Source organism: Macaca fascicularis, chromosome 13, assembly GCF_037993035.2.
Source record: "Macaca fascicularis isolate 582-1 chromosome 13, T2T-MFA8v1.1".
NCBI classification, from domain to species: Eukaryota; Metazoa; Chordata; class Mammalia; order Primates; family Cercopithecidae; genus Macaca; species Macaca fascicularis.
This window is the reverse complement of record NC_088387.1, coordinates 89,611,626-89,626,789: the sequence shown is the minus strand read 5'-3', so window position 1 is coordinate 89,626,789 and position 15,164 is coordinate 89,611,626. Positions and strand designations below refer to the sequence as shown.

The 15,164-nt window shown below is 39.2% G+C and overlaps 1 protein-coding gene across 32 annotated transcripts in view; it reads left to right on the top strand.

Moving 5' to 3' along the window:
- BIRC6 (baculoviral IAP repeat containing 6) overlaps positions 1–15,164 on the top strand; it is a 256,711-nt gene that overhangs the window by 198,503 nt on the left and 43,044 nt on the right. For all 32 annotated transcript variants that reach the window (XR_012422503.1, XM_074012019.1, XM_074012017.1 and 29 more), the window contains one exon: positions 13,120–13,330. Coding sequence is in view for 31 of the 32 variants with exons in the window: in XM_074012019.1 (XP_073868120.1) it covers positions 13,120–13,330 (211 nt within the window). In the remaining variant the exon portion in view is untranslated. The remainder of the gene's footprint in view (positions 1–13,119; positions 13,331–15,164) is intronic.

The window sequence follows — 15,164 nt, the reverse complement described above, 5'->3', positions numbered from 1 at the left end:
AGGCTGGTTTGAAACTCCTGACCTCAAATGATCTGCCACCTCGGCCTCCCAAATAGCTGGAATTACTGGCATGAGCCACTGTGCCCGCCCATGAGTGATATACTTTCTAATTAATATTCATTAATTATGAAATTTGAAATCGTTTAATTTCATTTCATTTTGATTTTAGTTGTAAATTATATTCAAGGTTTTTTTTGAACCTAAAGTCTTTTAAAAGTTTCTGGGATTATCTTTGTGTTTATATGAAGAAATAATGCTTTAATCAGATTATACACATATATATCTGTATATGTGTGTGTGTGTATATGTGTATATATATATATTTTGTGTGTGTGTGTGTGTGTGTGTGTGGGGTAGATTTTACTGGGGGCAGTGGCTCATGCCTATAATCCCAGCACGTTGGGAGGCTGAGGCGGGCGGATCACGAGGTCAGGAGTTCGAGACCAACCTGGCCAACATGGTGAAATCCCATCTCTACTAAAAGTACAAAAATTAGCTGGGCATGGTGATGGGCTCCTGTAATCCCAGCTACTCGGTAGGCTGAGGCAGGAGAATTGGCTGAACCCGGGAGGTGCAGTGAGCCGAGATCACGCCATTGCACTCCAGCCTGAGTGACAGAGCAAGACTCTGACTCAAAAAATATATATTATTTCTAGATTTTAAAAATTGGAATTATCAATTATATGTGTGCTTGCAAATTTGTGGGATCTTTTTTTCCCCTTCTTTATTGAATGTTAGCATGCTAGACTGTTTTCATTATTCATGTATGGAGAAGAAGATTCTCATTTTGTGGTGTTGGTTGTTCTTGATAACTTCATAACAATTTAATTTTTAAAAATAAACATATCTTGTATTACTTGTATTCTTTTATAATTTTATCTGAATTGCTAGTAAGTATTTTTAGGTTTACAGAAAATTGAGCAGATAGTACAGAGTTCTCATATATGAAGTTCCTACTCACAGTTTACTTATTATTCATATTTTGCATTAGTGTAGTACATATAATTGATGAACTAATAGTGCTATGTTATTTTTAAATAAATTTATAGTTGAAATTCGAGTTTGCTCTTTATGTTCTACAGTGTGTGGGTTTTGACAAATGCGCAGTTTTATGTATTGCACCATGACGGGATCACACAGAAGAGTTTACTGCCCTAAGAAATTCTGTTAATCCTGCATCCCTTCCTAATCCCCAGACCTCTGGTAACCACTGTTCTTTGTACTGTCTCCATAGTTGTGTGTTTTCCAGCATGTCATATAGTTGTAATCATAAGATCTAGCCTTTTAGATTGGCTTCTTTCATTTAATAATATACATTTAAGTTTCATCCATGTGTTTTCATGGCCTGGTGGCTACTTCATTTTTATTGCTGAAAAATATTCCGTTGTATGAATATGTAAGTATGTTTATCCATTCACTTTTTGAAGAACATCTTGGTTGCTTCCAGGTTTTGGTATTTATGAATAAAGCTGCTACGAACATTCACATACAGATTTTTATTTCCATTTTTGTTTCACTGATCTATTTGCTTATTCTTTTGCCAGTACCACATTGTCTTAACTGTCGTAGCATTATAGTCAGGTAGTCAAGTCATATAGTGTCAGTCCTCTGACTTTGTTCTTCAGTGTTGTGCTGGCTATTCTACGTATTTTGCCTTTCCATATAAACTTAATCATTTGATTGGTAGCCACAAAATAACTTGCTGGGGTTTTGGTTGGAACAATGTGTCCTCTGTTTTATTTCTCTTTGAGTGTTACATGAAGTGGGTTGAGAACAGTGAAATACTATGTGCACTACTTTGCTAAATGAGTTCATAAAGGAGTGCAAGTGGTAATCTTTGGGTACCTGGCTATATTTGTATCAGTATAAATTCTGATCTTTCAAATATTTCAGTGTAGACAGGGAAATCATTCAAAACTTCTGTGGATTCCATTCCAGCAAATGGAGCTAAAATGGGAGGAGGGGGGACAGGAGAAAACTGTGGAATAGGGAAGGTTTTTTGAAGGCTTCATTATTGTGCCAGTCTCAAGTTGAAAAGAGGCTACATGATTGTACATTCTAGTCTTTTATTTTCATATTTGAAAAATAAAATATATTTATAAAATATGTGCAACGTTTATTGGGTGCTTTTCCTTGTATTAGTGTTATAAAGTAATTGAAGAAAATAAATATCTCAGTATAAAAAGGAACAAATATATATGAATAAGTACTTAAGAGAAAAAGATTTTAGTGACAGCTTTAATGGTTGATAATTCAGTACCCTCCAGTTCACCCATTTGAAGTATACAATTCATTGATTTTTATTATATTCACAAATGTGTACAACTGTTACCAAAGTGAGTTTTATAAATTTTTTAAATCATCTCATAAAAAACACTGTACCCTTGGCTGGGCACGGTTGCTCATGCCTGTAATCCCAGCACTTTGGGAGGCCCAGGTGGGTCGATCACCTGAGATCAGGGGTTCGAGACCAACCTGGACAACATGGTGAACCTCGTCTCTACTAAAAATACAAAAATGAGCCAAGCGTGGTAGCGGGCACCTGTAATCTCAGCTACTTGGGAGGCTAAGACAGGAGAATCGCTTGAACCCGGGAGGCAGAGGTTGTAGTGAGCCGAGACCATGCCATTGCACTCCAGCCTGGGCAACAAGAGTGAAACTCTGTCTCAAAAAAAAAAAGATCCCTGTACCCTTTAGTTATTATCCCCCATCTCCTCATCTTCTCTAGCCCTAAGCAGCTGACAGTCTGCTTTCTATCCTTATATAGAGTTGCCTTTTCTGAATATTTTATGTAAATTAGATCATATAATATGTGGTCTTTTTAAACTGGCTTTTTCCATGCAGCGGAATGTTTTCAGGGTTTATTGGTGTTGAATGTATCAGTAGGTGATAACTTCTTAGGGCTGAACGGTATTCCATTTTATGGCTGTGTACCACATTTTGCTTATCCATCAGTTGATGTCTATTTGTTTTTGCATTTTGGCAGTTGCAGTGAGCATTAGCATACAAATATCTCTTGGTATTTTTGCTTTGAATTCCTTTGGTAATATACCTAGGAGTGGAATTGTTGATTAACATGGATTACCTGACTTTTAAAATTACAATAATCTTACTGGGTATGAGATGGTCTCTCATTGTGGTTTTAATTTGCATTTGTCTGATGACTAATTATGTTAAGCATATTTTCATGTGTTCATTGCCTATTCACGTATCCTTTCTAGAGAAATATTACAAATTCTTTGTCCCAAGAGTGGGGGCTGGCTAGAAGAGGGGATTAAATGTCAACTTCTCAGCCATGCGTGCCTCTAACTTAGCAGCAGCAGGTTGCTGTGGTGGATTAGAAATGCTGACATCCTGCCCCTCACCCCGCTAGGAAGACAGGCTTTCAGCTGTGTACTAAGGCATAGCTTTCCAACTTGGACTCTTGGGAGAGGGACGCCTGTGTTCTTGGCTGTAGCCAGCTGGAGTGGTTTTTCTTTCTCATTGAGCTGAGGCTGGGGAGGAAAGGAGCAGCATCTTGATTCACATACCACAGACTCTTGCTTCTCTTACTGAGTTTCTTACTAAGTGTTTCTTCATTTGCTGCATGCTTTTAGGACCATTTCCAGAGATTTTAGATAGTTGTGTTCTTTTTTTTTTTTTTTTTTTTTGAGACGGAGTCTCACGCTGTTGCCCAGGCTGGAGTGCAGTGGCGCGATCTCGGCTCACTGCAAGCTCCGCCTCCCGGGTTCCCGCCATTCTCCTGCCTCAGCCTCCTGAGTAGCTGGGACTACAGGCGCCCACAACCGCGCCCGGCTAATTTTTTGTATTTTTAGTAGAGACGGGGTTTCACTGTGGTCTCGATCTCCTGACCTTGTGATCCGCCCGCCTCGGCCTCCCAAAGTGCTGGGATTACAGGCTTGAGCCACCGCGCCGGGCCAGTTGTGTTCTTTTAAAGAGTATGTACCAGTTTCACTAGGGAGCAGATCTGCAGTGATCCTCCCTCTTTCATGCTAGCAAGAAAAACCGAGTTCTCATAAACCAAATAAAATATTCAAACTTACTTACTAATTAAATGTTTTAGAACCTTACAGTGGAATATTTTGCATCCATCAAGTTTAGAAACCATCTATCTTCATATTGGGTAGAAAGAGGAAGTTAGACACTATGGAGTATCTAGTTTTTATAAAACTCAACACATACCTAAATATACAATATCATGTACTTCTCCTCTGTAAAACACATTTTATTAATTACATCAAGTTTTTCTTAAGTATTCTGTTCTCCACATTTCAAAATTCAAAAGCTTTAAGGTGGTAGCTGTTTTCCTGCCTCTCTCCTATAGCCTGCCGATAACAGCTCACTAGGGATAAACTATAGTTATCCCTATAGTACTAATCTAACTAATAGTACTAATAGTTACAGATAGTACTAACCAGTGCTACTAATTTCTTATATTTCTTTATAGGAAATCTATATATAACAAGTAAATATAAATATAAGTTCATTGCCACACTGCTATAAAGAACTGCCTGAGACTGGGTGAATTATAAAGGAAAGAGGTTTAATTGACTTATGGTTCTCCAGGGCTGAGGAGGCCTCAGGAGACTTATAATCATGGCAGAAGGGGAAGCAAACATGTCCTTCTTCACATGGCAGCAGCAAGGAAAAGTGCAGAGCAAAGCAGTGGGAGCCCCTTATAAACCCATCACATCTTGTGAGAACTCACTATCATGAGAATAACATGGAGGTAACCACCCCCATGATTCAGTTACCTCCCACCGGGTCCCTCCCACAACACACAGGGATTATGAGAACTACAATGCATGATGAGATTTGGGTGGAGACACAGCCAAACCATATCATGTAGTCTCCCTCTTTTTATGTTTTTGTTGTTGTTTGTGTTTTGTTGTATGTTATGTTTATGCAAATAATCATTTATTTTTATTAACATTTATATGTTATGTTTACCATATAACCCGTTTTTATACCTTGCTGTCCCATCCCCACCCCAAAATGACATTATCGTACTTTCGAATTTGCTGCATTACAGCATGAAGCATATTCTCATTTTTTATGACTACATAATGGGCATTTAGTAATTTTTAAAATTGCATATTAATAAACAGAAATAGGTTCTTTTTTAAGATAAGGTCTCACTCTGTCGTGCAGGCTAGGATGTAGTGGTGTAATCATGGCTAACTGCAGCTTACCATGCCCGGATAATTTCTTTAATTTTATACAGACAGGATCTTTCCCAGGCTGGAGTACAGTGGTGTAATCATGGCTCACTGCAGCCTTGATATCCTGGGCTCAAGTGATCCTGCCACTTCAGCCTCATGAGTAGCTGAGACTACTGGAGGGCACTACCACACCTGGCTAATTTTTAAAATTTTGTGTAGAGATTGGATCTTTCTATATTGCCTAGGCTGGTCTTAAACTCCTGTGCTCTGGCGATCCTTCTGCCTTCCAAATCCTGGAATTATAGGCATGAGCCACTGCATCCAGCTCACATATTTTTTTAATTGACATTTTTATTCTGTTGAATATGCCCATCGTAAATATGATACCTGTTTATTGAGACTATCATCTCTGCCCTGCAGCATAGATATTTTCATCGTAAGTTTTTTTGTGTATTTTTGTTGTATTTCGTATTGTGCAGTTTCTCTATTTTGCAGTTGACTGTTATATAAAATTAACAGTATTCATTTATGTGAATTTTGCATCCACAGACTTTAGTATTCTAATAGTATTTCTGTGGATTTGTCTTATTTTCCAATTAGAGAATCAGTTTTCTGAGAATGAAGAAATTACTCTTTTCCCACTTCTTTTTGTTTGTTTGTTTGTTTTGAGACAGAGTCTCTGTTATCCAGGCTGGAGTGCAGTGGCATAATTTTGGCTCACTGCAGCTTCCACCTCCAGGGTTCAAGTGATTCTCCTGCCTCAACCTCCTAATTAACTGGGATTACAGGCGCACGCCATCACACCTGGCTATTTTTGTATTTTTAGAAGAGACGGGGTTTTGCCATGTTGGCTAGGCTGGTCTTGAACTCCTGACCTCAGGTGATCCACCTGCCTTGGCCTCCCAAACTGCTGGGATTACAGGCGTGAGCCACTGCGCTTGGCCTTCACACTTCTTATGCTTTTTTTAAGAAAAAAATTTTTGGAGGGAATCCCCATATGCACATACCTTTCCTGGCTTGTATTTATAAAACAGAATGTCAGGAATTTGTCTCTTGAAGATGATACTATCCAAAAGAACTTTTTGTTGTGATGAAAACACTCTGTATCGATGCCATTCATTAAGGACTTGTGTGGCTGTTGGACACTTGAAATGTGGTTAGTGCAACTGAAGACCTGAATTCTTAGTTTTCTTACATTTTAGTTAAAATTTAAATAACATATGGCCAGTAACTGCCATGCTGAATAGTTCAGGAAGTTCATCTCAAAGAAAAAAAAAACAAGAGTGGGGAAGGAGAGAAATGGTCAAAAGAAACTACAGCCTTATAATGAAAGTTTTATCTTTTTTTCAGGATAATCTGTTTGAAATATTAATCACTGTAATCCTAACACGTTAGTAGGCCAAGGTAGGTAGATTGCCTGAGCTTAGGATTTCGAGACCAGCCTGGGCAACATGGTGAAACCCCAACTCCATGAAAAAATAGAAAAAATTAACTGGACATGGTGGCATGTGCCTGTAATCCCAGCTACTCTGGCATGTGAGGCAGGAGGATCCTGGAGCCCAGGAGGTCGAGGCTACAAAGTGCAGTGGTTACACTACTGCACTCCAGCCTGGGCAAGAGAGTGAGACCTTGGTGCAAAAAAAAAAAAAAAATAGATAGATATTAATGTAAAGTTATTTTTTAGAAGTTCACCTTTTTTGGCTGGGCGCAGTGACTGATGCCTGTAATCTCAGCACTTTGAGAGTTCGAGGCGGGCAGATCACTTGAGATCAGTGGTTCGAGACCAGCCAAGCCAACATGGTGAAATGTCATCTTGACCAAAAATACAAAAATTAGTCAGGCATGGTGGCATCCACCTGTAATCCCAGCCACTTGGGAGGCTGAAGCTGGGGAACTGCTTGAACCCTGGAAGCAGAGGTTGCAGTGAGCCAAGATTACGCCATAGCACTCCAGTCTGGGCGACAGGAGCAAAACTCAGTCTCAAAAAAAAAAAAAAAAAGTACACATTTCTTATACATAGTGTGAAGTCTGGGGTTTTAGTATACCCATCACTGGAACAGTAAACATTGTACCCAGTAGATATTTTTCAAACTCCACCTTTTGGAGTCTCCCGGGTCTTTTTTTTTTTTTTTTTTGAGGTGGAGTCTCCCTCCGTTGCCCAGGCTGGAGTGCAAGTGCAGCGGTGCGATCTGGGCTCACTGCAACCTCTGCCTCCCAGGTTCCGGTGATTCTTGTCTCAGCCTCCCGAGTAGTTGGGATTACAGACACCTGCTACCAGGCCCAGGTAATTTTTATATTTTAGTAGAGAGAGGGTTTCACTGTGTTGGCCGGGCTGGTCTCGAACTCCTGACCTCTAGTGATCTCCTCACCTCAGCCTCCCAAACTGCTGAGATTATAGGCGTGAGCCACCACGCTTGGCCTGTAGTTATTCTCATAGAGACCTTTTACTTCCTTGGTTAAATATATTCCTAGGTATTTTGTTTTATGTTTTATTATTTTATCTTATTTTTAATTGTGTTTGACAGAGTCTTGCTCTGTCCCCCAGGCTAGAGTACAGTAGTACTATCAGAGCTCACTGCAGCCTCAACCTGGTAGGCTCAAGCAATTCTCCTGCCTCAGCTTCCCAAGTAGCTGGGACTACAGGAATGAACCACCACACCTGACTAATTTCCTTTTTGATTTTTATAGAGATAAGGTCTCTCTATGTTGTTCAGGCTGGTCTTAAACCCTTGGACCCGAGCAATCTTCAAGCCTGGACCTCCCAAAGTGCTGTGATTTCAGGCGTGAGCCACTACACCTGGTCTTTTTTTTTTTTTTTTTCCTGTAACTATTGTAGATGAGATTGCTTTCTTGATTTAATCCTTGGCTAGATGATTATTGGTGTTTAGAAACATTACTGGTTTTCATATATTAATCTTATATCTTGAATTGTCACTGAATTCATGTATCAAATCCAAGAGTTTCTGATGGAGTCTTTAGGGTTTTCTAGATCATATCAGCAAACAGGAAAAATGTTGACTTCCTGTTTTTTGAGTTTGAATGCCTTTTTTTTTCCCCCCTTGCCTGATTGCTTTGGCAAGGATGTCCAGAACAATGTTGAATAAGAGTGGTGAAAGTGAGAACCCTTGCCTTGTTCCAGTTCTTAGAGGGAATGCTTTCAGCTTTTTCCCATTAAGTGTGGTGCTAGCTGTGGGTTTTTCGTATGTGGCCTTTAATTTATTTTGAGATCAGCTTATGAGACTGGCTAATTTTTTTATTTTGGGTAGACACAGGGCTTCACCATGTTGGTCAGGCTGGTCTCGAACTCCTTGCGTCAAGCAATTCACTCACCTTGGCCTCCCAAAGTGCTGGAATTACAGGTGTGAGCTACAGTGCCTGGCCATTTATTTGTTTGTTTTGAGATGGAGTCTCGCTCTGTCACCCAGGCTGGAGTGCAGTGGTGTGATCCTGGCTCACTGCAACCTCCACTTCCTGGGTTCAGGTGATTCTCCTGCCTCAGCCTCCCCAAGTAGCTGGGACTAGACTTGTGCCACAACACCCAGCTAATTTTTGTACTTTTAGTAGAGACGGGTTTCACTGTGTTGGCCAGGCTGGTCTCGACTCCTGACCTCAGGTTTTCCATCCACTTTGGCCTCCCAAAATGCTGGAGTTACAGGCGTGAGCCATCACGCTTGGCCTGTTAATTTTTAAGGGATGGGGTCTTGCTCTGTTGCCCAGGCTGGAGTGCAGTGTTGTCATCATAGCCCACTTTAGCCTCAAACTCCTGGTGTCAAGCAGTCTCCCACCTTAGCCTCCCAAGTAGCTGGGAATACAGGCTTTTTGCCATCACATCTGGCTAGTATTTTAAAAATTTTTTTTTGTAGAGACAGGTTCTTGCTCTGTTGACCTCACTTGTCTTGATCTCTTGGTCTCAAGTGATCCTCCTGCCTCAGCCTCCCAAAATGTTGGGATTATAGGCATGAACCACCATGCCCAGTTATTGTGTTATCTTTTTGATGTGTTGTTGGATTTGATTTACTTGTTTGTTGTTTTGGATTTTTGTGTCTGACTTTATTAGGGATATTGGTCTATAGTTTTCTTCTTTTATTATATCTTTGCCTGGTTTTGGTATCAGCATAATACTGGCCTCGTAAAATGAGTTAGGGAGAATAACCTCCTCCTCAATTTTTTAAAATAGTTTCAGGAGGAGTTGTATTAGTATGTTCTTTTTATATTTGGTAGAATTTGGCTGTGAATTCATGTGGTCCTGGGCCTTTTTTTTTTTTTTTTTTTGGGGGGGAGCTGTTTTATTGTGATTGAATCTCACTACTTGTTCAGTTTGTTTCTTGTTCAATCTCAGGAGGCTGTATGTTTCCAGGAATTTACTCATTTCCTCTAGGTTGTGAGTGTATCGTTGATCATAATAGTCCCTGATCTTTTGTATTTCTGTAGTATCAGTTGTATTCTTTTTTCATTTCTGATTCTGTTTATTTGGATCTTCTCTCTTTTGGTTAGTCTAGCTAATAGTTTATCGGTTTTGTTTATCTTTTCAAAAACCAACTTTTCAGTTTGCTGATGCTTTGTATATTTTTGTTGGGGGGCAGCTGTATTTCATTTAGTTCTGTGTTATTTCTTCTAAGTTTGGGCGTGGTTTGTTCTTACTTTTCTAGTTCCTTGAGGTACATGTAAAGTTGTTCATTTGTTACCTTTCTACTTTTCTGATGCAGGCTATAAACCTCTCTCTCTGCACTGCATTTGCTGTATCCCACAGTTTTTCTGATGTTGCATTTCATTTTCAGTCATTTCAAAAAATTTTTAAAGTTTGTCTTTCTTTGTTGACCCAGTGATCATTCAGGATCATGCTGTTTAATTTCCATGTATTTGTACTGTTTCCAATGTTCCTATTGGTATTATTTTCCAGGTTTATTCCACTGTGGTCTGAGAAGATACCTGATATGATACCAGTTTTTAAAAAATTTGTTAAGATTCCTTTTATGGACTAACATGTGGTCTGTCTAGGAGAATGTTTCATGTGTTGTTGAAAAGAATGTATATACTGTCATTGTTGAGTAGACTGTCCTACGTCTGTTAAGTCCATTTAGTCCAAAGTCCAATTTAAGTCCAATGTTTTCTTTGTTAATTTTCTGTCTCAATTATCTTTCTAGTGCTGTGAGTTGGGTGTTGAAGTCTCCCAGTATTATTGTATTACTGTGAATGTTATTGATTATGGTATTATTGTTAGACCATTTCCAGCTTTCACTATTGAAAACAGTATTGTATTGAACATTTCTTTATAGAGTAGACAGTAACAAGTGCTATTATTGAGTCATAGAATATAGGCCTTTAAAATTTTAATAGATAATGCAAATTGGCTATACCTATTTGCACTTTTACTTGTACGTGAGTCTAGCTTTTCCACATCCTCACAAGTACTGGCATTGTGTTTTATGCTTATCAATTAGTAACTTTTGGATTTTCCTGAATAACATACTGTCTTATAATACTATAAAATTATAGTAAGTAGGATGTTGTGACATTGTTCATGGTTTGGAAAATGGGCTTTCATACTCAAGTGTGTGTGGAAACAAGGAAAGAATGTGTGGAAACAGTCATACTACCCTGTCCTCTGCATCATCACTGGAAGGTGTAAAATGACCTTCTCTTCCATCACTTTGAATGTCACTCCAAATAGCCTCACTGTTATTAAGCTCTGATTGTCTCTATTTTACATCAGTTGTAGAGATCTCTTTCACATCAGTTACCATAGAAAGTACAGGATGCTAGGTGATGCCTCATCCTGTTACAGCTTAATCCCCATATAGCTCTGTGGGCACTGAGGCAATTCCTACCTCTAGTTGGACTCCCACAATTCTCCTCCCCTGTTTTAGTTTTCTATATAGCATTCAGAATACTTACTAGCTCCTGAAAAGAATGTAACTCATATGTCCTTCGCCTAGAACATTAGATACTTGATGGTAGAGATTTTTGTTTTCTTTACTGCTTATTTCAGCCTGTCCAGCAACAGATTTTCATTAAATGTTTTTTGTTTGTTTGAGACTGTCTCGCTCTGTCACCCAGGCTGGAGTGCAGTGGTGCAATCTCAGCTCACTGCAGCCTCCGCCTCTTGAGTTCAAGCGATTCTCCTGCCTCAGTCTCCTGAGTAGCTGGGATGACAGACCTGCACCACCATGCCCAAATTTTCTTATTTAGTAGAGACGGAGTTTCACCATGTTGGCCAGGCTGGTTTTGAACTCCTGACCTCAGGTGATCCATCAGCCTCAGCCTCTCAAAGTGGTGAAATTACAGGTATGAGCCACCTCGCCCTGCCAGTAAATGTTTATGGAATGCTGTTCAGTAACTGTCATTGGAAGAGAGATGTTAGATCCTTATCTCACATTATTCACCAAAGTAAATTCCAGTTGGTATACAACACAAAAACCAACAAAACTTATAAAAGCCTTAGAAGCAATGTATGTTATTAGAGTACGGAATTCACTCTTAGATGCAAGTGATTTTAATACAGAATTAATTTGATTTATAACCAGTAATTTAAAGCTAACATAGGCAACATTTTCTTTTTTACTAAAAAGAAAGTTGATTTATTGAAATAGACTTTGGATAAATTGCAATTCTGTCATTCATTTTTACAAAAGATAAAATAACTTCATCATTTCAATTTAGTTTAAAAAAAAAAAAAGTTTCCACCTCATACTGATAAACATATTTCCAGCCATAATATATTATCTGGGGTATTTAATCATTTCTATATGTAATATAACTAGATATTTAGTTACATTTCTTGTTCTCCCCTAAACTTGATACTTTACTTTTTTGTTTTCCAAAAGTGCCTATTATTATAGTTTGTATATTGGTGCTTCATAAATATCTGCTGCATTCTTCCATTTAGCAGCTAACCTATTAAGTTGACCCTTGAATAATGCCAACCCCCCACATATTTGAGAATCCAAGTGTAACTCTTTTTTTTTTTTTTTTTGAGGCAAGGTCTTGCTCTATCACCCAGGCTGGAGTGCAGTGGCATGATCTTGTCCTCCCCAGTCGCAGGGACTACAGGTGTGCGCCACCATGCTTGGCTAATTTTTTGTTATCGTTTTGTAGAGATGGGGGTTTTACCATGTTTCCCAGGCCCGTCTCAAACTCCCAGGCTCAAGTGATCGTCCCACCTCGGCCTCCCAAAGGTCTGGGATTATGGGCGTGAAACACAGTGTCCGGCCCCAAATATAATTCCCGACTCCTCCAGAACTTAGCTCCTAATAGCCTGCTGTTGACTGGAAGCCCTACTGATAACATAAACAATCAGTTAACACATTTTGGATGTTGTATGCATTATATACTGTAAGCTAAGGAAAAGAAAATGTTAAGAAAAAAATCAGAAAATACATTTACTGTTCATTAAATGGAAGTGGATTATCATAAAAGTCTTCATACTCAGAGTCTTCATGTTGAGCAGCCTAATGAGGAAGAAGTGATGGGGTTGGTCTTGCTGTCTCAGGCTGGCAGAAAATCTGTATATAAGTGGACTAGTGCAGTTCAAACCTGTGTTGTTCAAGGGTCAGCTGTAATTTTTTTGAGATGGAGTTTCACTCTTGTGGCCCAGGCTGGAGTGCAGTGGCGTGATCTTGGCTCACCGCAATCTTCGCCTCCCAGGTTCAAGCGATTCTCCTGCCTCAGCTTCTCGAGTAGCTGAGATTACAGGCACGCGCCATCACGCCTGGCTAATTTTTGTATTCTTAGTAGGGACAGGGTTTCTCCATGTTGGTCAGGCTGATCTCAAACTCCTGACCTCAGGTGATCTGCCTGCCTCGGCCTTGCAAAGTACTGAGATTACAGGCATGAGCCACTGTGCCCGACTGGGTCAGCTGTGGACCTAGGTAAGATCTAGGTAAAAGCTACATTGCTGTGGACCTACTTTTATATTGTACATTTTCTCATTTTGTGCATTTTCCTCTTCTCCTTATAGTTTTGGACATGGCAAGACATGTGCCACTTTATCGGGCGCTGTTGGAATTGCTCCGGGCCATTGCTTCTTGTACTGCCATGGTGCCCCTGTTGTTGCCCCTTTCTACAGAGAATGGTGAAGAGGAAGAAGAACAGTCAGAATGTCAAACTTCTGTTGGTACATTATTAGCCAAAATGAAGACCTGTGTTGATACCTATACCAACCGTTTAAGGTACTATATTATGTTTATTTCTCTTGAGTTTGCCTCTAACAATGTTTTTTAAATAACTCCATGTGTGTTTTTGTTTTTCAGTGATATATGCTTTTTAAAAACATATACACCCTTAGCTGGGTGCAGTGGCTCACGCCTGTAATCCCAGCACTTTGGGAGGCCAAGGCGGGTGGATCACGAGGTCAGGAGATAGAGACCATCCTGGCTAACACAGTGAAGCCCTGTCTCTACTAAAAATACAAAAATTTAGCCTGGCATGGTGGCGGGCGCCTGTAGTCCCAGCTGCTCGGGAGGCTGAGGCAGGAGAATGTTGTGAACCCGAGAGGCGGAGCTTGCAGTGAGCTGAGATCGCGCCACTGCACTCCAGCCTGGGCGACAGAGCGAGACTCTGTCTCAAAAAAGAAAATAAAGAGAAAAAAATATATACACCCTCACACACAAGCGGTATATAAACATACAAAGAAAAAGTATCCACCCAAATTCTACACTTAGAAACATTTATTCACAATTGCTTATTCAGTATCTCCCTGTGTGATCTTACAGCTATAGGTGTCAAGTTTTACTTAAATGCTGTCCCATTGTACCTGTTAGACAAATAAATGCTAGTTTCTCACACGATGCTGATGTCAGGGACATCTTTCAGTTTCAGTAAATAGATATCACTGACATTGTTCTAAATACTTTGAATTCACTGTTGTATTTAGATGCTATATTTTATTTAACTATTTATTAGTAGATTTTAGGTTATTTTCAGTTCATAATAACCTTATACATACCTCTTTTGGGGCTTGCAGAAGTTTCTGCAGATACAATCTTAGAAGTATAATTGTTAGGTTTATGGATTACTTCTGTTTTAATTTAGAAGTCAAAGGATTCAGTATTTGATGGAATTAAAATAAGTTGTAATGCTTATCTTTATGGAAAATTGAATTATTTTTAGTTTGTTTACACATTAGTAGATTCAGAGGATGAGTTCTGTCAAAAACTCTTTTTTAAATAACCTAGGAAACCTTTTCCTTTCCCTTGGCAAAATCTGTTCAGTGACCTTTTCTTTTCTCATGGCAGAATCTGTTCAGTGATTGTTAGTTTATTCCTCAAAGATGGCCTAATTCTGAATTTTAAAGCATTTATACTGTTAATGGAAGTTTACTCCTTTGTCAATTATCTTTTGAGTCAGTTAATGTCGTTTACCGTGTTTGTGCTGTATTTACTTTGCTTTTTCGCACTTGCTTTTTCGCACTTGTTTTTCGCACCTGTAACTTAAGAAATAGTGTAGGTCAAAAGATCATAGAGAATTGGTCATTGGAAGAATAGTTCTTGTCAGTCTTTGCCTATGAGGGAATAATCACCTTATGAAAGAATGCTGACTTTGTTGGCTTAATGTGTTGTTATTATCACTTTATTTGTTTATTTCAATAGCTTTTGGCATACAAATGGTTTTTGATTACATGGATGAATTATATGGTGGTGATGGCTCATTGCCAGGCAGTGAGAATCATAAATTATGGAAAAGATGAAAAGAAGAGTCAGTTGGTAGAGATAAAAAGCTGTAGAGTCATGCAACTCTGTTACTAGTAATGGAAAATGTAAAGGTATATTTTCTTTGATAGTGTGATGTTTTTTCTGTTATAGAGGAGAGAATAGTGTTGTATTTGGTCCCCTCCTATCTTGTGGCTCCACCCAGAATCTTTCTCACTGGTAACCAAGGAAGCCAGTGTAATAATGTAACAATAGTGTGGTATTATAATTGAACTGAATATCTGAATGTCTCATTGAGCTAATGCCTCCTTGCAAAATGTCTACTAAAATGTCTTACTCCCTTCCCTGGCCATCT